General features: G+C 37.0%; 2 protein-coding genes across 9 annotated transcripts; one reads left to right on the forward strand and one right to left on the reverse strand.

The window, feature by feature from the left end:
• Positions 1–2298: 2298 nt before the first annotated feature.
• Positions 2299–5836, forward strand: LOC143207484 (uncharacterized). The gene is made up of 4 exons (XM_076421019.1): positions 2299–2469; positions 3893–4321; positions 5278–5420; positions 5547–5836. The coding sequence occupies exons 1-4, from the start codon at positions 2392–2394 to the stop codon at positions 5635–5637; spliced, it is 741 nt and encodes a 246-aa protein (XP_076277134.1). The 5' UTR covers positions 2299–2391; the 3' UTR covers positions 5638–5836.
• A 425-nt stretch (positions 5837–6261) lies between these two features.
• On the reverse strand, positions 6262–15807 carry LOC143207480 (uncharacterized). Of its 8 annotated transcripts, none has more exons than XM_076421013.1 (8): positions 14449–15807; positions 14181–14278; positions 10655–10696; positions 10438–10584; positions 10052–10249; positions 9366–9764; positions 7518–7799; positions 6262–7207 (listed from the first exon to the last, which is right to left on the reverse strand). In XM_076421013.1, exons 4-8 carry the CDS (start codon positions 10516–10518, stop codon positions 7082–7084), a joined length of 1086 nt encoding a protein of 361 aa, XP_076277128.1. In that variant the 5' UTR covers positions 10519–10584; positions 10655–10696; positions 14181–14278; positions 14449–15807; the 3' UTR covers positions 6262–7081. The 8 variants fall into 8 exon arrangements, with proteins under 8 accessions (XP_076277128.1, XP_076277126.1, XP_076277131.1 ...); XM_076421011.1 differs by having other exon boundaries at positions 10655–10699; XM_076421016.1 differs by lacking the exon at positions 14449–15807 and having other exon boundaries at positions 10438–10580; positions 14181–14440.
• Between the last annotated feature and the right edge of the window lie 7113 nt (positions 15808–22920).

Consider the following 22920-nt stretch of genomic DNA (forward strand, 5'->3'; position numbering starts at 1 on the left):
CGCTTCGCGATGTCTAATACATTCCCCTCAAATGCTCATTGTACGAACTATCACATTTTGAATGGAAATAAAAATTTCGATTTGTTATTCCAAAAATCAAATTCGGTGTTTAGGAGTTTCCATAATTATTTGATCTTTGATCGTATGTAAATGACATTTTAATTTGGCACAACAGTATCTTTATGCTTGTGAAACGTCATCGAAATTGAAGTTACATCATTTCGAATTAATTATTAGGTTCTAGAGAAAGAAATGCAGGATTTTTGTTCCTTTGTTTTAATTGTAATTTTGTACCAATAAATATTTACCTTAATTTAATGACTTATAATGTCATTTTAAAGCTTGTTTTACACTCTATCTAATTATGCTTCTGATATTTAATTTTGTTCAAATTTTTATTAAACTATTTGGCTGTCGTTGCATACCAGCGCTGCACTGTGCACTCGTTGACACTTCCTTCGCCCCATACTTCGTATATGGTCCGAGCCGCTTGAGCGGTACTTCGGCCTAGTTTGAACTCATAGAAAAAAGTAATGCGAAAATCACGTTTTGACATCCTGAAATATAAGCCAAATAATTGAACAAACTTAAATATCAAAAGCATAATTAAATAAAGCGTAAAACAAGCTTTAAAATGACGTATAAATGAAATTAAGGTAAATATTTATTGTTATAAAATTGCAATTAAAACAAACGAACAAAAATTCTGCATTTCTTTCTTTACAACCTAATATATGGTCTATTAAATCGGTCGTTCGATTTAGTGTAACTTTTCCAAATAAACTACATATATAATACTTTTAATTAATTACGTCTAAAAATTGTTGCGTTGCGTTTTCAAAAAATGCAATTTTCAAATTTCTTTTATGACTAAAATAAAATTTAGACTAATTCCGTTTTCATAAGGTAAATTAAACCTGGCAGACTAGAACATGAATGTTCATACTAAAGGTAGGGAATTAATTATTTTAATGCGAGCTGAAATAAAAAGGTTAACAAACAAAAGGAAACGAATTTAAACGCAGTGTTAGAAATTATAGTAAGAATTTAAGCAATATTGTTTTTATAAAAAGCAAATAAAAAGAATTTTGTTCACAATCTGAATAAGTGATAAAACATTTGAAGAATTCGTCATGCTCGCGAGTATCCGACTTCGATTATGTCTGATTAATATGTCTGCTTATCACTTACTGACTCTGTGTCCAATGAACCTAGATGGCGGTATGTCATTGTCTGCTTTCACTGGCTGTACTATGTATTTCCTGAATGTCGGTGCAAGAACACGCGTACAGTAAATTATCGTGGAAAGTTGAAAATATTGTTATAAAAATAAAACACATAAAAATATTTGTGAAACTACGACATCACACGGTTTTCAATAGCATAATTTATTTTGAGATAAACTATGTGTAGAACAGTGTAATTAATATTAATATAATGCAACATAAACATTAACAACATAACAACATAAAAATTAATACAAAATTTGAGAAGGTCCAACGAACTGTTTCTTTTATCATAAGTGTAATAACATTGATAAATGTTTGGAAAACGAGAAAATTGTATAAATGGAATTCAAAAACTTCTAATTTACAATTTTTTAAATATTGTTTCAGACATACTTATATTATACACAGATACACTGCGAAGATAATATCTGACGACAGAAAAATATGTATAACAACAATCCTGTTGTATAGTTTTTATTACTATCGATTAAAATATGTAACCAAATGCGTTTGATTATTTTCAATCCCGTAAAAGACGATGCACACTTCCCTTGTTCTACAACCCTCTCTCTCTCTCTTGTATATCATATACCTTAACAAGTTATTTAATTTCTTTTAGTCATATTTTTGTAAAATTATAAAAATTAATAAAATCATTTCGAAATGTCCAGTGATTGTAAAGTCACCCAATTGTGCAATTTTACGTATAAAATACTATTTCTGTAATGGGCAATTTTTTATTAATTCGATATAATTCTCATGTAAATGGATGCAACAGAAAGTGAGTGACCATTTAAAGTTGTTTAGACGTTTCACTCGGACCACAGCCATGATTGCCGGCATAGTTCGAATGTCTATCAATGTCCGCAGCGGAAATGATTCAGTAACGTTTTTCCATTGCGTTAACATTGGCATTCATGCAAAAAAAGGTGCGAAAAAAAGGTCGGTGCAACAACAGATTCTTGGGGTTATGTAAGAAAGTGTTCCACGATGCAATTAAACCCCGTACACATCAAATCGGAATAGTCCTTGCTCGACTTATGTCCCGGCACAACTTTCTCTCTCACGCTGTGACATAATCTTTTGAACAGTTGGAGAGTTGAAACCCGGCTGCGCATTGAAAACTGGTCTAGTTTCGTTTATTATTACCTACGGTGCAGACATGTCGGGGCACTGTTGCAACTTTGCTATACTGCTGATGGCCATCTTCTTGGTGATAGCCTACACTACGCCTCTTCAGGTAACGAGCCTATCATCTAACGTTGTTAACATAGTTCTACGTAACGTCGTGGCATTAAATCTAATTAGTGCTCTACCTTAACATCATAACGTCAGCCTTTTCATTTACTAATTTCTTCATCGTGAGTCACTCGATCCGAAATTTAATCGAAAATTACGTTGCTTCCTTGTTTTTTCAGTGAAGATTTTAATATTTTAACAATAGACTCTTAAGAGTAATTAACATTTTCTCCGTTGTCAAATTTCTTGACATCAAATGTACGTTGCTTATTATTTCAGTAACAATAGACCCCTAATAATAAAAATTCAGACGGTTCTGTCGCTTTAAAAAACTATCAGAGTGTGCAATGCAGTGTGATTTTTTGTAATATTATGTTCCAACAGTACTATTTAAATAAAAAATCATATTACCCTCAAAAATATTAGAATAAAGATATTTGATTTCGAGACGCATCAATTTCGATATCATTGGTTGATATATAAAAAATGTACTGAATGCAGTGCAACGAATAATGTCAACAAATCGAACCTATTGTACATAGATTTTCCACAGTGTTTTCACGTGTGATTTGCTTCGAACAATTTTGTATCGGACATTCACTTCCTTTCTATTCCTTAACTTAGATGTAACATTGCCGTTAAACGAAGGCAGTATTAAATATGCGAAATATCTGGTCTCAGAATAATATATGCAAGTATCACGGTATACCTAAGCATTTCAAGTCGATTTGTTGGAAACTTCTTATTCGCTTCATACTTCAGTAATTACTTGTTTACTTCATCCTGCAAAATATTCCTTATTCAGATCATACTACAGAGAATTCCTTATTCACTTTATACTACAGTGAACTTTTTATTTACTTCATACTGGCTTGTAATATTGCGTTTGTAAGCAGAATGTCTACGTAATTTTTACAAATTATTCTACAAATTATTTAGAGCATAATTAAAAGAAGTAAAACAGAACATATTTTTAAGTTATTTTAAGTTAGTTCGTTTTTTATGATTTAACGATGTAAAGATTTCGACAACTTTCCTTCAGTGTTTCACTTTTCTAAATATTTTAGAGGATGTACAGTAATATTGAAATCTGTAAAGTAATATTTTTCTCTAATTCTTTTCACTTTCACAATATATTTTAGTTGGGTCCTTTTTGTGCAAATTCATTTTAACTAACCACCTTAAATGAAGCAGCTTGTATATGTTTCAAATTCCTTTCGTACGAAGGAATTATATGTATTCATGCATACAGGTTCTTCCATATCTGTCGTTCAGTCGCAATTAGAGTGCGAATCTCTACGAGCTTATGGCATATGCAAATTTCTAAAATACGAGTAAAAATAAACAACACCTTCATTTTAGTTTTTTCTTTAAGTTTGTGTCAAGAATTTTCTGTCGAATAACCGCTCATTTGTTTCTTTCAGTATCCAATAGTGGTCGACGATTATGGTCACAATGACTATCGAAATTACGATCAACCATACACGAAACACGATCAACCATACGCAAAACAGAATCAACCCTACGTTCAACCCTACGCGAGAGACGAACAACCGTACGCAAAATACGTTCAACCCTACGCGAAAGACGAACAACCATTGGTAAAATACGAACAACCCTACACAAGAGACGAGCAACCTTACTCAAAGTACGATCAACCATACTCGAAATTCGAACGTCCGATCGTCGTAAAGCCCATCGAGAAACCAAAAGAAAAGCAAGACTTTAGTAAAATCCCCGGTATTCCCGGTGTGGACTTTCCTTTGTATCACACTGTACCGCGGACAAGTTTTTCCTGCGCCTACGTTCCATTCGCACCAGGAATGTACGCGAACGTGGAAACCGGTTGCCAGGTAATCCGCTTCGTTCTAATTAGCTTTATCAATTATTTATGTAAACTCTAGCAAGGGTTCGACAAGAGATTACGCTCATCGGGAAAATTATGTCGGATCACGCGACTGCTATTTTTCTCTCAGACGTCGTTCTTGTATGAAGTTGGAGAAACGTCGGCCATTGATTAAATACCACAATCTCATTGAGATCTTAATTGATCACGCTGGCAGAATAGGATTGATGAAAACTGTTAGTAAAACGTACACATACTTAGTGTTGCGAATTAATTGGAATTATGAAACGAATTTGATTTTTGCGATTGTTATTATTGTATTAGATTACAGATTTTTGTGAAGCAGTTTGTAATAATTGGGGACGAGAGAAGATTTGTTTTTTTCTGTTAGGAGTTCTATTATGTTCTAGAGAAAACAAATTTAATTAAACATCCAGTAGATGCATAAAATTCACAGTGCAAACATCAGTGTTGTCTACAGTGAGTAAGGAACGTGTCCAGTCGATAATGTAGGTGAACGTTTCCCTGGATACAGTTCTCTCCTGCAGTTCAACGATGCACTTACAACACCGACGAGATAATCTCGTCGGTGCTTACAATATGCAATTAAACAATTTGGTTGTGATGAAGAATAAATAATAGAAATCTCTAGTACTGCAGAATGTTCTTGAAATCGATCAATGTCCCTTTAGCTCAGATTTTTAGAAGATGATATTATACAGATAATACAAATAATAATATTCTAATAATGTGACAAAATGTGTGTGATATATGCAGAAGGAAATATTTCGATGTGAATACGTTTTATGTTCGCGAAGGAGTTCCCGAAATTTCAAGGTCACCTTGATTTCTTCAAGTGAAAAAACCTACCTTTTGTATCATGAATCGATATTATATCGATAGAATATCAAATTTGCTTAAATGAAATATGATAAGAATAAATATTGTATGCTTACTTCGCAGGCTTATCACATCTGCCATGATGGCCGCGAAGGTCATCAGGGTGCGTCCTTCCTTTGCCCTAATGGGACTATTTTCAGTCAAAGAGAATTCTCTTGTGATTGGTGGTACAACGTGAAGTGTGCCGAGGCTATAGCGTTGTACAGGTATGCTGTTGCTATTATTACTAATATTATCATCATTATTTTTAAAACGTTTCAATAATAATGAATTTTTAAACACAAAGATGTTATTAAGTATCGAATCCTTTGTCATTTATTTATTGATTCCAGCTTAAATTTGGACCCAGAGAAGAATCCTTATTTGCCAAAGAAGAAGAAGGAGGAGGAGCCGCCGAAGAACATGAGGATCGTTGTGCTTTAAATTCGTTAACTTCCGTTCGAAAATGTGAGATCTACTTTTACCATGAACTATTGAATTGTTGTTTGTCAGTGTTCTCGAGATAGATGCAACGCGGTTCCATATTTTTGGAACACTAACTATTCACAGACGAAAATGTACAAAAAGAATTTATTAAGTAATTGTCGAGAAGCTGAAAGTCGAATAAAATTTTCATACATTTCGCGCGGCTTGCTTGCAAATGAATTTTATCTGACACGTTATTTATTAATCTTATGTATTTGCTTAATGTATGTGCTTAAAATTATGTGCTCAGTATGTTGTGTCCAAACTTACTAATACATTTGAAGGCAATTACAGCTATACTATACAAGGTATGGCCGGACGGATGGTACCACCGAGCAGGGGGTGATACTACATGTAAAAATAAGTCGAAAAAAAGGAATAACATTTTTTTTGTTTGACGCTGAGTTTTCGAGAGAATCGAGTTTGAAAATGCAGCGAATACACACGTGCTATTGTATAGTATTCGTCTGACGCGTCTGACGCGTCTGACCATGATCAACCAATTCTACTTTGTGCATATACTAAAGCACGTGAATCTGGCGGAACTTCAAACTCGATTTTCTTGAAAACGAAGCGTCATACAAAAAAATGTTATTCCTTGTTTTCCCCTTGCTCGGTTGTACCACCCATCCGGTCACACCCAGTATACGGTTCTTATGAGAATTTAAAATAAAATCACATGGGCATCATGACACATACACTACGTATAATCGGGGAATTATACATACATACATATACAGTGAAACGACAACGATTATTAAGTTATGCTGCGTACAAACTCTGTATATTTTTTTAAAAATAAAATATTTGAGGATACTTGTAATACATTTTTTAGAATGTGTCAAAAGTATTGAGAATATTATGATATTTGGTTCATGCCTTTGTAAATGCGCGTGACTGGAATAACTTTTCCCGGCAAAATTGAAAATCGGTTCATCAAAAAATATTAACACATTGCTTGCGGGAGACGCTTAAACGCGTCTTTTGCATACTGTTGGTAGAGAGCGGGAGACGCCTAAAACGCGTTGTACAGTAAAAATTAGGCGCCAGTCATTGTGAGACATGTTCATATTCTTATTAATGGTTCCGCGACTGTAAGCACGAATATGAAAAAATTGCCCGCTTTACGGGGTGGATTAATGAAAAAACCGTCCGCAAACAATGTGTTAAGGTTAAGATCAATATATTATTCTGAAATTGTAAAATGACACCATTGGAGTATAATAGTTACAAATCACTTTAGACTTTAGACCATCATTTACTATTCATGTTGGTTTAAACATTTTATAGTTACTCAGTAAATTAAGTTATTATTTAAATCAAACCGACTAATTAATTTAGATGCATCGATTTACCTACTGTTACCATCTGTACAGCTGTTTAGTACATTTGAACATATAATTTATTGATCTTGTCGTTTACATTGTACCGTACTCCACCATTCACAACGTTTTTTCACTTCACTGAACGCTGTACCTGCCGGACACAGGGTTGCGGTTTTCGACCAACCGGAGCAATTGTAAAAGACCTAAAATTAATCGAACATTTCAGTGCTTTATACACTATATGAGGCATGTCCAGAAGTTGCTCGATCGGAGGCATTCTCAAGTAATACCCGTGGAATACCCCCACTTCCCCGTGCCGCGCGTCTCGCTCCCCGTAGTGATCGTAGTGCTCGGAGCAACTACGGCCGCCACGGGGAGCGAGACGCGCGGCACGGGGAAGTGGGGGTATTCCACGGGTATTACTTGAGAATGCCTCCGATCGAGCAACTTCTGGACATGCCTGCACTATTATAATCTATTACATTTTAATATAGTGTATATTGATGAAATCACCTGGCAATAAGTTTCAACATCGGCAACCAAACCCCTTCTGCCATTACACGAAAAATTAGTTTCCGGAATGGTAGTAAGATTAGTATATCGAGAAATTGTACTGTCAACATTAAATCGAACATTCTGATAAGCTGTTGCCTTCGAATGAGTACCGATGTTCCTCGATTCTTGTTTCCTAATTCTTGGATAAGTGTTTTGATTTGATTTGATTGGATGAGCATGAATGTGCCTCGATGATCGTTCGTGGAACTTGTTCAGGAATCCTTGATAATCGGTTATAATCTGCACATAAATAATGCAGCATTTTATAAATATCTTTAATATACAACATTCTCTTTACATATTAATCACTCAGCAGCTATATAACATCAAGCACATCATGCCACTAATACAATTACAGTAAAGCTTAACACAGCAACTTAATCTAAGAATAAGCCTCGGGTCTGTGCTGTTTCTTAGATCGTGCAGTTCTACTATTTCTTTGTTAATGTACTAATTTTTGTCGCGTGTGCTTATGCTTAGCCGTTGTCTGGTCGCGTAACAAAAGAAAATTCATAAGGACGTAATTTTTTATTGTCCCTTATGATGTAAATGGGTGAACGACCGAATTTCTCGGTCAGAGAAACTCGCATTGTGTTCGCTCAAGGAGAAAGAGAAATCAAAATAAAAATAACCCGAGAGGACTGTCCGACGGCATGTAATATTTTTGATGCATCGGCGGGAGCACGCGAGGTGATGCAAGTTGCGTCATGCAGCACTGTTACCGGCGTGACAGATGCTCACGGGGCCTCTCGGATGAATTCCGCGAAGAAAGGAAAAGGCGTAGCGGCGCAGAACACTTCTATCGGTGTTCTGCGTGCGATCTGCATACTGCGAGTGCAGGCGAGCGTGCAGTAGCAAGTGCACTCCCGGGCACACTTTCATTCGCGTCCTGAGAACAGCAGGACTGGACGACCTATCTTTTCTCACAGTCGGTAATCCTAGAAAATTGCGGTCCGCGCAAACGGACCAGGCAAACTGGAGTCTCGTGTGTCGACACGCGTTTTTCTTGCACGGCCTGTGGTCTTCCACTCGCGGCCATTAAGACACACAGGCGTATCATTTAATATTCTTTCGTAGCCGCTACACAACCTTGCATTTTCCACGGATGCTTATCGCGGTCGACACTTCCACTCCACGCATTTTTAATTTTACATTAACCCTTTGCACTCCTTTGTCGAGTGTGAAAAATGTAAATAAAACGGGTGTTCATACGTATTTGGCTATTCCTTTATTTATTTAATTCTCTTACTTTTTAGTTAAAAGCAAATATAAATTACAACGCGGTTTGAGAGCTATATTTAATAAAATAAAAATTTTTTGCATTGATTGTGACAGCAAGAATAACATAAACATTGATTGCATCCCTTAACGATTTTGTTAAATTAAAAGCAACATTACAACATTCTTGAATTTTTTAAATCTGTCACTGCTTTATATTTCGCCCAACCAATTTCTTCATAAATGCATAAAGATACGCAGTCTGGTAATTAGTAAACAAAATTGTTTCAAATAAGTAGCAGTCTAGGAACTGTCTTTTGAAGTGAACTTCAAATAAAACATTTAAGATAGTAGGCAATTGGTAGCAACAAAATTGAAAAATAATTCGGAGTGCGAAGGGTTAAAAATTGGACAAAGATATCCTTGTCGAAGACCATTCCGAATAATTCAATTTTTAAAAATTTCACAACTATTATTATAATCTATACCATTTTTATGGAATATAAAAGGGAAAGATATAAATCGATGTTTGCATTTAAAGTTTCAATTATCTATTGGAGTATCGTAATGATAAAGTCAAAACCGTACCTGATGCGAATTAAAAAGTGCAATATTGTTGACAAAGTAATCATCCAGTGGCTCGTAAACGGTGTCCCAGTCATACTGAATGTCCCAACTAGGTAGATAGGCTTCGTCTAATAAATCGGTATTGCCAGGAAGCACTAAAGGCGTTACGATGGGTGTGTAGATTCCAGGCGCCGTAGGTACCATTATGGGTGATAATTGTCTGAAACTATAAGTTTGTAATTTCGGGTAGTCTCGATGTTTATTGCTGCCAAAGTTGTTAGGACGCTTATGGTTGTGGCTGTGGCCGTTGGATTGCGAGTGTGGAGTACGAATAACGTATGTCGTGTCGATCGTTTTCGCATGATTGTACTGGAATCGTCCTTCCGGTGGCACGTATCGACCATCCGGTCTCAAATATACCTTTAACAATGAAATTCCCATTTTATAATCGGTTCTGCAATCGTTGAATCACGTATTCATAATACCCTTTATGCATTTATAAAAAAGATGCATCATTTTTTAACGATATTACTAGACAGCGGATCTTCATGAAAAATAAAATTTTCCATCGGAATTGCAACAAACAGTATTTTTAAATTCTACTAATGTTGTTGCTGTTTTAAATTACATCTTCCCATTTTTGTCATAAATGCATGAAATCCGCTGTCTATAGTTATTACAGAATAAAATGACGTGGTGTTAAATACCTTTATCGATTCAGGCATGGTTTGAACATGTTGCGTATGTTTCTGGACATGTCTAGCGTCCAAAAGCACACCGTCGGGCACAGTAATACCTTCTTTGTTTAACCGATTTAACGCTAAACGATCGGTTCTGAATGCTTCTTCCGGAATTTTACCCCCTAACGCTGGCAGGACTTGTTCCCTGAATATCTGTCGTTTTTGCTGAAAATATTTCGAAAAAGAAAATTCGTCTGTATAATACAAATCACTGTAAAGTAGTTGTACAGAACAACCCTGCGAACGTTTATGCATATCTTTACGACATAACTGCTTTTATCGCCTATTACATATCGATACTTTGTGTCGCCTTTAATTATCGTACAAGCTTGACGTGTAGCCTGATGTTTCACCTTTTCTGCATTGACGTATGTTGCCAGTAATATAGCGATCAATGCTAAACAAGACCAACATCCGTTTTCAATTTTCTTCATTATAACAGCAGGTCTGTTGATCTACACCGACGTGTTTCGAAACATTCCTTCTGCTCATCCGTCTTTCTAAAATATGCACAGTGAACAGATTTTTATAAACAAACTTAGAAAAGAGGATGAAGGAAGATTATGCTACCTTTAATCCTCCTCCAGGGAATGGAAGGTCATGTTTTCCCAGCTGCTGTTGCAATATTTATCGATTTATCAATTTTTTTTTTACGTATAAATGTACACGGTTATAGTAATGCAATATTAATCCGCCATTAATCATTTCGCTGCACCAACACCTTTTGTTAGATATTAAAGCTAGACTGCGCATCTTTATGCATTTGTGGTATTCATTTTGTAAAATACAAGAAAATATTCATATTAACAAACACACTATCGACATTTTAATTTTATTTCTACTATAAGAAAGTTGTTAGATTGTGAAACAAATTATCCTCTCATTCCGTCTCTCATGAGGTAATTTGTAAAGCTCTGCATAAAGATCCAGCTAACACCGAACTCGCGCAATCTCGGTTTAGTCCTAAAAGATGAACAAGATGATTGCAAGTGTAAAGCGTACGATCATTTTCTTACAAGAAGAGGTAGTTATCATTCAACCGTTTCATTGTTAAACCTAATACTACGTTTCTGGACATAATCAGCGTTCTCATGCGTGTCAGAGCACCCACAAAGTTAGCAAACGCTGGCCTCCCAAGTATGTGGGAATCTTGAATCTCTCAGAATCGCATAGAGTGGAGGTTTCAGGATCCTCGTATTAATTTCCGAGAGCCATCCTAGTCGCGAGCCAATCATGCGACTATATGTATACCTTTCTGTGTAGGTAGATCAACCGGCTAAGATTTAGCTGTCGATCAGAAATGTGTCTGAGTCACTCCACCGGGTAACGAACGTTCCTGTATCCGGTATTTGTTATTGGAACACTCGCTTCGTGCAGTCCCACAGCCTTGTTCTAATTACATCCCCCGAGCAAGCCTGTCGCAATCCCCCCTCTGCGGTAGGTGAGCCTCTGTTCCATTTACTTTAAGCGAGCCGACGTGAATCTTCCTCCTTGATTCAATACAATCGACGATACTCCATATAGCGCGGCGGGATTTTGCAAAGGAACTTTCGTAACACAACTTCCATTAGTGTAGAGAGCGTTCAACACGACACAGAGCATAGGGGATGTGAACACAATTTATTAAAATCGTGAACAGACGAAATCGATTAATACAAACAGTTTTTATTTTGCTTATGCAATCCTTGTGGATCCACATCCACTTATAAACATTTATGTTTGCTTAAAGATCCGCAGTTATTAGAGGTGTGCGAGATCCCGAAAATGTCGAGTCGGATCGAGACGAGAATTTTTTTCGAGATCCAAACCGAAAAATGTTCGAGATTCTCAAGGGCTTCGGGATTTTCGAAATTATCGGAATTCTACATAGAAAATTTGAGGGTTTTCAGTACTCGATTACTTGGTATGAGATTTCCTATATTTGAGGCGTTTGCGAAAATCACATTATAAAATTTATTCATTGAATCTTCTTTTTTTAATCCCAACACTTTCGGGAATCTCGATAATTTCGAGAATCCCGAATGTTTCGAGAATCTGGAACATTTTCGGGAATCTCGACGTAATCGAGAATCCACCGAGATCGCTACATTTTCGGGTTCTCGCACATCCCTAGTAGTTACAGTTACTCGAATTAATATTCGGACGCTCTAAAAAAGACGACAACTTTTTTAATACTGTACTATACCATTTGAACTTTTTTGGGAAGCTATAGCAATTAGTTTACTACAGGATGTGAAACGAAATTTTTTCAAAAATTGCAATTGATCGGAACTGTAGAAAAAATACTAAAAATTGCATTGTACAACTTTTTTATGTGAGCCTATATTGAAAATGTAAAAAATATGGTTTGTAGATCTGTGTCAATTAAACATATTCTGAAAATTTCGTGAAAATCGGTCGACGCGTCGACGGTGCAATGAGCTACAAACGTTTAAAGATGGTAAAAATTGCAGATTTTCTCGATTTTCGGCCTCTAACTGCAATAAATCTAAGAATTCTTACATCTTTCAATGCCTGTCGTTTTTTTTCCCGCATCAACCGATTTCGATGAAACTTTTACAGTGCATATAATTCACACAGACCTACAAAACGTACTTTCTAAATTTTCGATATAGGCCCACATGAACAAGTTGTAAAATGCAACTTTTAGTATTTTTTCTAAAATTTCGATCAATTGCTAATTTTGAAACAAATTTTTGTCAGATCCTGTAGTAAACTACTTGCTCTAGCTTCCCAAAAAATTTCCTATCGAATAATACAATATTAAAAAAGTTATCGTCTTTTTTAGAGCGTCCGAATATTAATTCGACCAACTGTATAGTTCTTTCATGTTGCTACACGTTGTGACACTCTTCCGTAGGATGTAACGTACTCTGGATTAGCATTGAATTAAATATCATCACACTTCTTTTAAAACGGCTAACCTTGCCCGTGAAACTCGCGCGTACAAACGTATTCATTTTATTAAACACACACATTGTACAAACTAAACAAAAATCGTCGCATTGATTGGCAATTATAAACATGTTTCAAACATCCTTTCGAAAGCGTGTGTCCATTCAAGTCGTTCTAAATTATTAGTATGATATGTATTGTTTGTATTAATTCATATATATATATATATTAATTCATATATAAAATTTCTTCGCTGCTGGTTTATGCAAGAACGGTAGAAAAATTGTATAGACCTTTGCTAGATTAGACATGCTGTCATACCCATTTATTAGCACAGTACTCATTATATGTTATATATCTTTATTACTAGATTATGTAAGGACATTATAAAAATTGTGAAGAAGTTTACTCGATCGGCGATCGTGTCGAACGAAAGCTTTATATAACCGGATAGCTAATCATCCGGAACTAGAAACGTGAAGAAAGGATGCCTTTTACTTCCCAATAGATCAGGTAAAGATGGCAAATATTCGAGCCGTCGCTATCATGCGAACTTGTTAAGTCTATAGTGTTAATAGTTAACGGAAATTTATGAAAATTGTCATTTTTCAAAAACAAAAACTCGGTTAAACATTGTACGTTTCTTATTTTACAACGTTTTATCGGGGCAATCTGTTACAAAATGAGCCGGAAGAGGATCGTGCGTGAATGATGATCTTAGATGCTCCCTTACGTAACTAATAAAGTACGAAAAAAGTTTGTCCGATTGTGTTAAAATGTGCCCTGCGGTGCTGTTACTTAATTACTGTCATTGTGTTTGAACTCGAAATGAACGAGAGAACGCCGCAGCATTGTGTAGACGTAACAGAACCATAATGAATGTGTGTCATAGTGTAACGATCTTACTTTTTTTTCACCTCCATAACATACTTAGAGTGGAGAATTTGTTTATTGTTCGAACGGAGTACACGCTCTATGTCAGAAATTCTTGGTTCGCACGTTGCGCAGCTTGAAAAAGCTTCTTTCTAATGAACGTAGAACGTTTCTATACAGTAGTGAGTAAATATTTCAATTCGCAGCGTTATTTGAAGCGGTTTTTAACTTATCAAAAAGTATGTACAATATTTATAATTGTTGGCAAATCTGTCACCGTCATTTAAATGAAATAGCACTGAAAAGTATAAAAAGTACGAATACAAACCAATGGAAGAGAGCGTCATTGAACTCCTGAACATGCACTCACTGGTTCATTTCATTTTTCGAAAATCGCACGATCAACACAAGACACGAAACTGATCGCTAAAAATAAAAGAAAAATTTTCTATTGGACAGTGGTTGAGGCACACGTGGATTTGATTTAATTAATGCATTAATTGACAGTGATTTGAAACATAGAAACCGAGTCAGGAAGTTGAAGGATGGTGAAGACGATACTGAACCCCTCGGTAAGAGTTCACCTGGTGATATACCTGAGGAAACTGAAGCACGTGATTCGAGCTCAAAACACTTTCACTGCTGGGCTAAGATAGTTCTGCATCTTCTCTCTCCAGTCTTCTCTTTTTCCTAAATTACGTCTTTCTTGCGTCTGCGACTGTGAGAACTTTCAACGGATCACAGGATGCTATCGGTCAATAACAATCGATCGTTTTTAACGGTGGTCTCTCGATTGTCCTCGAGATTCTAGATCTCAAGGGAACTGAGAATCGATCGTCCCTTCATCATCGTTTGGAAAATATTGACATTAACCGACTGTGGATCTCTACACAAAATAACTTAATAGCTCAACTGGAGTGAAACAGAAAATTATTTCCTTTTTCCGTAGACTCAACAGGTTCAAAATAGTATAATAATGCATATTTCTTAATTCTTCTAATATTTTTACTGCTTTGTATTTTTCCTAACCATTTTTGTGGAAGCTTGTCACTTCTTACATTAATGATTTTGTCACCCCAAATAAAATAATATATCAAGTTTCACTCAACCTGTTTCTTTCCTGTAAACGCACAAAATGGTTAGTTCAGTTATGAGTGACAAATAAAATCAATTTCTCCGAAATAAACAACGTAATCAAGTTATTTATATTCTATAGGTAATAACTAGACAATATATGTATATAATGTTTATGTAAGTACAAAACTAACGTACAAGTATAAAAACTGAATTTATATGAACATTCTCCTGGAACGGATTTTATTGATCTGCCAGCAAAGCAAATATGTATGCTTGTAAGATTAGGAGATTTCCACATAAAATTTTACCGAATTCCGTGCTGGATGCGTCTATAAACTTTGCAGCTTATTGCTAACAATATTAATTGGAAGTCTCGCAAAGATTTATAACTAGATTTTCGAAAGAATAAAATATAAAGTGGAATGCTTGGGATTCCAAAAGAGAAAGAAAAATATCAAGTCCCCCTGCAGCAGAGTTGTGGTACTCAATTGTTAATGATTTACAAGGCAGGAGCGTGAAATTCTTCCTTAGGTGAAAATTTCCCACGTGATTTTAGTGTCGGAGGCGGTTCCCGAATGTGATACGCACATTTGATTGTGCAATGGCTCGTAAACTAAGTACTCAATCATTCGGGCAGGGTGATCCAGCTATTGGTAACATAACACGGTGGTTAGGTGATCCATGGTCAGTCAACAACGTAACTTCTCGACGAAGGTGCATTATTACCGTTATTCTTGTCCTTATTCATTAGTCGCATCCACGAAGGAAACGCGTTCGATAATTTTAATTTGTCAATTGAACTTTCGCTTAAGGCGGTAGACTCGTTTCCAGGATTGCAAGGGTGGGGGATTCGCCATCTCATTTCTCGATAATACAAACACGGGGTTTTCAGTAGTCAAAAACGCTAGATAAAAGATTGATCTAGGGCGCTATCTCCCTCAAAACTCCTTTTTCGTTTACGAGGCGTAATTTGCATTATTCGGCAATTTGTTTGGCAAAATGCTGCCGAATAGTGACAATTACGCCTCGTAAACGAAAAAATAGGAGTTTTGAGGGAGATAGCGCCCTAGATCGATCTTTTATCTAGCGTTTTTGACTAGTGGAAAATCCCGTGTTTGTATTATCGAGAAATGAGAAGGCGAATCCCGCACCCTTGCAATCCTGGAAAAAGGAGTCTACCCACTCTGCAGTGGCTGGACCACGAATGGATCGACAATAAAAATTGTCTGCATAATTTGCAAATGTTCGATAATGTGCTGAACACATTAAATCCGTTAATGGGGTATTTAAATTATTATTGCTCGTGTTGAGTGCAGAACATGTGCTCTTTCGCGTTTAAACGTGCATAAAATAATATGACTTGTAAAATTTATGAACACAATGATACGATTCGAGTGTGTTCAGCAAAAGAAGAACGAAATCCACAGGTTCTGTATTTTATAATAAGTCGGAGAGACTGGTAGCAGGTTATTGATAGTATCATCGGCACACTGGAAAATTAATACTTGTCCGGAGCTCGTGATCGTGCCATAAAGGTATCACGATCTCGTAAACCGGCGCAGAATCTGATGCAGCACGCGTAGCAAGTTACGAAACTCGAGCATCTATATCTGCAGTTTTTCTAGAATTATCCTGCTACCGTGTGATTACCATTTAACCAGTTTCGAAACTGTTCGTCGATCTTCTCAAACTATTTTTTTTTTGCTCAACGACAAAAAACGCGAATTTTTTGCAAATAAACGGACTTTTTGTACTAACTGACATGTCCACAAGTATAAGAACGATTCCATAAGAAAGCAGAATTTGAGACTGCAGAGGAATGATTGAGCTACTTGGGTAAAGGTACCATTTACCGAATATTTAGTGACGAGTTGGAAGATTTTTTATTAATTTGAAGGCATTCTGTAATTTATTTTGCTGTATCTTCTGTATTTTATTTTTTCTGTACCGTCAAATTTTTCTAGACGATCTCGTTAAAAAGCAAAAGAAATATTAACGAAGTTTTAATCCGAAGTTTTGATACCATTTACCGGACACAAGAAATTTGTAGTAACAAATTGATGAATTAATTTTTTATGCTGTAGCACGATAAAATCATTATTTTATTATCCTCTGGTATATCACAGTTTCTGAGCATTTTCTGTAATCGAAAACGAAAAATTGCTTTGTTTCGGAGAGTTAGGTTTTTCAGTAATGTTTACTATATCTTAAACAAAAATTATTCTAATACTTTTGATTTATATACGAAAGGGAAACATTAATTTTTTATTTAAAAAAATAAAGTAATACTAGGTACTTCATGTTATTTTTATACATATAGTAGTATAATTGTAGAAATAAGAGTCAAATAAAATTTTTTTCTTCCTTTAACGCTTTCACGAAATTAAAAATAATACTCTAACGTTTTCAAATTCTTCCGATCAGTCTGCTGGTTGAAATTGCACCTACTCGTGTTTATCATAAATGCATAAACCTAATTCAAAGTTGTATTGCTCTAATGTAAATGCTATTGAACACGCGGCTGGCATCAGTTTGCGTCGTTATTTACGAGCACTGAACAGTATGATTATTAAAAGCGCTGATAATTAATTAAAACTATTGAACCGGTGTTTCCCATGGCCCTGCCTAATTGCATTGCAAAATCGTTGGCGAGCACAGATTGAACGATGCTATTAAACCGAGCGATTCCCTCAGTGTGTAATACGGGCGTTGCGTTGCTCGCGGAGTATAATGAGATCGTTTTCGTCATCGACACCTTTGCCATCGTGGCGAAATGCTCCCGAGACGGTTGGCAAGTTGATGTTGTGTTCAATGTATTTCAATTTTATTTTCCATTCCTCGCGTTTTAGTATCTCCCCGCATCTTGAAACGAAATTTGTACTAGAGAAATAACCGCGAAGATTCCAGTCGCTAAACAACGTAATTTATGTGTGTCCCTCGTAAAATGGAATTACTATGTCCGCTTTAAGCAGAGCAACAGTCTCTTGGGAACTTTTCCTATTGTCCAATCTGTGTTTCGAGCGACGAAATAGTTGCGGTGAACGGTTCCGTTTCTAAAACGGTAGCGAATTCCGGAACACGAACCGGAAGTCCGGAAGCGATGTTCGCTCCGGACAAGGGTAAACAGTAAATCGTTTGTATTCTTGGAGTCGTACAAGCAAAAAGATTCAGGAAAGAAGTCTAGGTATTCCCGATTTGGCGAAGGATTGCCACGATCCAGTGAAACCAGGAAGTACGTAGTACAATTGAACGAACTGTGATGAACGGGGAGATAAAACATGTGAGAAGATGGACGCGTTCGATCTGTCAAACGCAGCCTTCTTCGCTTTGCCTGTAAAGCTGGCGAGCAATAAAATCCGTAAAATTATTGCTCGGCTCTGTCGTTGTTTATTTTCTTTTTTCTTTTTTTTTTGTTAATTATGAGAGTCGAAATTACCAGTTTGCTTTACATCATCCTTTGTTTAGCACGCGATGCCGGCAACAATAGTGGCTGATTACTCGCTCTGACAAATGCATTGTGATCGTTCGATGCGACTCGAACACGACCCGTCGGCGTCGCGTCGGGGCGCATGCGAGAGAGAAATGTATGTATTCCGATGATGCATTTTAACTCACCGGTGTTACGCAAATAGGAGACGAGCTACTCTGATTTCCCGTTTGTAGATTTCTCTCCCCTTCTCCAGGCTCATCAAGTTCGTTCACCCACGCATGACCTCATTTTAGGATACACACAGATCTAATAACGAGCATACGGATCTGATTTTTTTCAATTTTTAGAACGTGCAAACCTGGAATCCAATGTGTGCCAACGAGCTGCGCTTTCGCGATCACTATGTCGGCTGAATCTCGTTCACACACCTCTGTATGTCTTCGTCGGACTGCGAGGAATTCGTCTTTCTCCGAATTAGGCGAGTAGGGGGTTGTTCCTTGCAATTGCGTAATGATATTCGTTTAATCTTCTACACAAATTGCGTACAATATCCATGTTTTCTCGATGATTGTTAATCTGAATTATAATCTTAGGGGCTCCAGTCGGTAAAGTTTGAAGACCACTGATTTAGTTGTTACACCTTAAGTGAAGGGGTGATTTGATCAGGAAGTGTCTTTACACATCTAATATCCAAGCTATGGCATATTCATGGACTATCTACATTCCTCTCCTTTCCAGACCTTTTATTATATAACCGAAAAATAATAACCACGTGTCGATCCTCGTAAAAGGAGTTCTACGTGTGTAATCATCTACATCGTTTACACCGTCTCGCGGTTTCGATTCGCTTTTACTCGCGTAAGAATAATTTTACTCGTGCATTAACTAAAAGTCATGGATATAATTGTAGACACGAAAAGATTATTTTAATCGAACATCTCCGGAAATACGGGCTTTGTAATGGAGATTGCGGAAAACATTCAATGGCAATTATTCGTTTTATATTTGTTAATTGCGCATTTACTATTCTTTAAATTAACGAGACCTATGATCATGTTAAAGATCGAAGAAAATTCATTTCACACGATTTTAAGGGGATTCTACGACTCAATTTCAAAATGTATTCCCGTAGGAATTTCCAAATGTTTGAGGGCTTAAATTAAAGGTGGAAGATCGAACTTTATGATAGATCCACAAAGGGGCTTCCTGGGAAATTCGAAATTATATCAAGAAATCAAGAAATCTCGACCAACAGCTCCAAGAAAAAAAGAATTTTACTTCGTCTGGATTCTAAGCTGTTTCATTATTATGGCATGAAAAGGTACTTTTTTAGTTACAATTCAACATCATTTATGCAATAAATGTTCAAAATTATTGCATTCGATCCCCCGTTCATACCAACTATTCTCATAGTTCTTGCTGCTTTCATTTACGAGCAACGGAGGGCGCCATTGTCCGTCAAAAATGGCGGATTATTTGAATCGTTTGAACTGGAGGAGAAAGAAGTACATATTCAATTAAAACTTGAACAAACTTTTCATTGCAAAAATTTCAACGTCGCTATGTACATTCGTACATATAGAAACTGATTCTCCCTTTTGTGGAGGCTGTCGCAAAACACAACAGTTTATTTTAAATTCAAAGAAGCGGAAAGCTTATGCCGCGTCAACTACTGAACCCGTAACAACCCATTTAACAAACCCAACATAAGAGGCAATCACAAAATGATTATCCCGTTAGCCCTCTCGTGGCTATCGTAGAAAGTGCAGTGACACGAAAACGCAGCGGTACAGCTTTGCTAAAACAGTAACAGTCACGGCGACAGAGAGAGAGAGCAAACATGTCAGCTGTACGTTCAAACAGGAAAAACTGTCTCAGCATGAGACAACAATTGGAGCTTGTGAAGGTATTGGAAAATGGTGTACCGATAAGAGAAGTGGCTGTCAAGTAGAAGTTGCACGTGAGCACGGTGTGGCGGATCAAGCGGAGGGCGATCAAGATTTACGGCTCGCGGAACAGGAAGAGTTCAAAGAGCAGAAGAAAATAAGATCGGTGAAGCATAAGGTGTTGGAAGTTCGCCTGTATGCCTGGATTCTGGAGCAGATATCGGACAAGATCACGAACAAGATCCTTCGGGAGAAGGCGATCGAAATTAACAAAGAGATAGGGGTTTCGTCGGACTTCAGGGGTAGCGAGGGTTGGCTGTGGCAGTTCAAACAACGCTACCACATGTTTTACCTGCCCAATCAGAGCGACAACGACGCTCCCGAAATGTCCGTTTGGAATTTGAAGATGATGATCCGTGAACGTGGCATTGAACCTGACAGCTTGTACAATATGCAGGAAACCGAGTTAAGGTGGAGATTACTGCCTGAACGGTTGATGGTCAATGTCGGGGGCAAGGAGGTCAACGAACGGAACAGGAAGGACAAAATCACCGTCGGATTCTGTGTCAATGCTACCGGCACCCACAAGCTGCCTATACTTTTCATCAACAAACGTGACAGACTGACAGAGTTGAAACACTGCAAGGATCATCTGTCTGTCGTGTACAAGTCGCAAAAGAATGGACAGTTGGATGGAGACGTTTTTGCGGATTGGTTCGAGAACAGCTTTAAAAGTTCGGTGAACAAGCACCAATCGGAAACTGGGAAACACGGGCCGGTGCTTCTAGTCATGGAGAACTCGGAAGCTCATTGTTTGCCGAAGGAAAGTCTGCAGGATGATATGTTCTCCGTTGTGTACCTGAAGTCGGACGCAATGTCGATTGGACAGGCTATGAATGAAGGGGTGATTGGAACTATGAAAAAGAAGTTTCGCTGTAAGATGCTGCAACGGGCGTTCAGTTTTGACAGTGTCGATCGGTTTAATGCTGATTATGACCTGAAAGATTGCATGGATATTCTTCATGATGCTTGGACGTGTGTTACGTCGTCAAGTATCAAACAATCGCGGAGCGAAATACTGAGACGTATTTCGGACATTGACTCGAGGTTTTCGACGTGTAATTCGGTAGAAACGAAAGATTGCGTTGTCGAAGACAGTGCTCGGATGATAACGAAAGGAGATCTGACCGTCGATGAAGTAGAGAACTGGTTGTCCACGTGTACGAACATAGATGACGGTATCGAGCAAGGGAACGACAGAAATGTAGACAGTTTGCGAACGTGTTCCGACAAAGACTCGTGTTTCGATAAATGTGTGATGGAGAGGACGTTTAAACATATGATTCTCTGGTCCAAGAAGGAACCGGACCTCTTGCAGATGCAAATGCAATGTTTGAAAAGCTATTACGATAAGTTGAAATAATGTATTCACGGATTCTTAAGAAATCAGCTCTTTTCAAAGCTACGAGACTACGGGAACAACTCAGGGTTAAATCTACGGCCATATCTTCACTTCATTGGAACAGAGCGGCATATATGTATTTAGAGTTGTAAATAATAATAGCAGTACTTCTATTTACATGTTCCTATGTATTGGATTATGTAATAAATTCCCGGGTTTTTTCTATTTTATTTTTAGAAAGTTTTTGAGTAAAGTCCATGGAATAAAGATGGTTTTTACTCAAAAACTTGGAGCTTGGGTGCCACACAACTTGAGCGAGTTGTCGAGCAGATGTCGAAAATTAATTTTTCTGGTTCCTGGAAATTCCATTGAAAAAAAGCCTGAAAATTTATTAAATTTAATTAATTCGAAAAATTGAATCAGATAGGTCTGTAGTGCAAGAAAAAGACTTTCGAATGCATATACGTATATATACTTTACCTAACAAAACACAAAATTGCGGGAAAAAATAAGATACGAAAAACGCGGGAATTTATTACACAACCAATATTATGGAGTGTGTAGATACGAGAGCTGCTCAAAGCAGTTCAATTTGAACCATCTTTTAATTCAGTTGTTTTATTTCATTAAATAATTTTATTTTTCGTCGAAAGCAAGAAATAGTATTATTTTCTTGCCATTGTCCAGTCTCGCCCAAGACAGTCACGAACTGCGACTATTGACCCGCGTTTCTTGCGCACGAGTGTGCGGACACAACGTCTGTTTACATACACAGCAATCTCTCGCGAATTTCAGAAAGAACATACACGTTCACAGTGTGCGCTCTCCGTGGGAGGGGCGCGATGGCTATTAAGATAACGGCGGACTCTGAATCCTAGGCCAATGAACGAGACATTCATTCAGAAGGAGCGAGATGGCGAGATGGATTTTCCAGCGTGGGCTCAAAACTACCATAACAATGTTGGCGAACCGGTACATAAATAAAACATGTTCGATAACATTCTGCCTCCCTTTAATACTCGAAAATGTCCAGTTTTATCTTAATGGAAATGCATCTAATCACTCTGAATTTTATGCACTTACAGCATTTCCATTTATCAGATTCTCATCTTTCTGCTTTTATTTTCTAATTATATTTCCGTATCATTTTCCACAATACCCCTTCGCACACAAAATGTTAAAGGAAGAGTTCTGTATTTCTCAAGTATCTAACGAAACTTTCGTAATTAATAAGCACACGGCCAGTTTGCGGTCAGCTTTAATAGATGTTTAC

This window comes from Lasioglossum baleicum, chromosome 3, assembly GCF_051020765.1.
Source record: "Lasioglossum baleicum chromosome 3, iyLasBale1, whole genome shotgun sequence".
Taxonomy (NCBI): Eukaryota; Metazoa; Arthropoda; class Insecta; order Hymenoptera; family Halictidae; genus Lasioglossum; species Lasioglossum baleicum.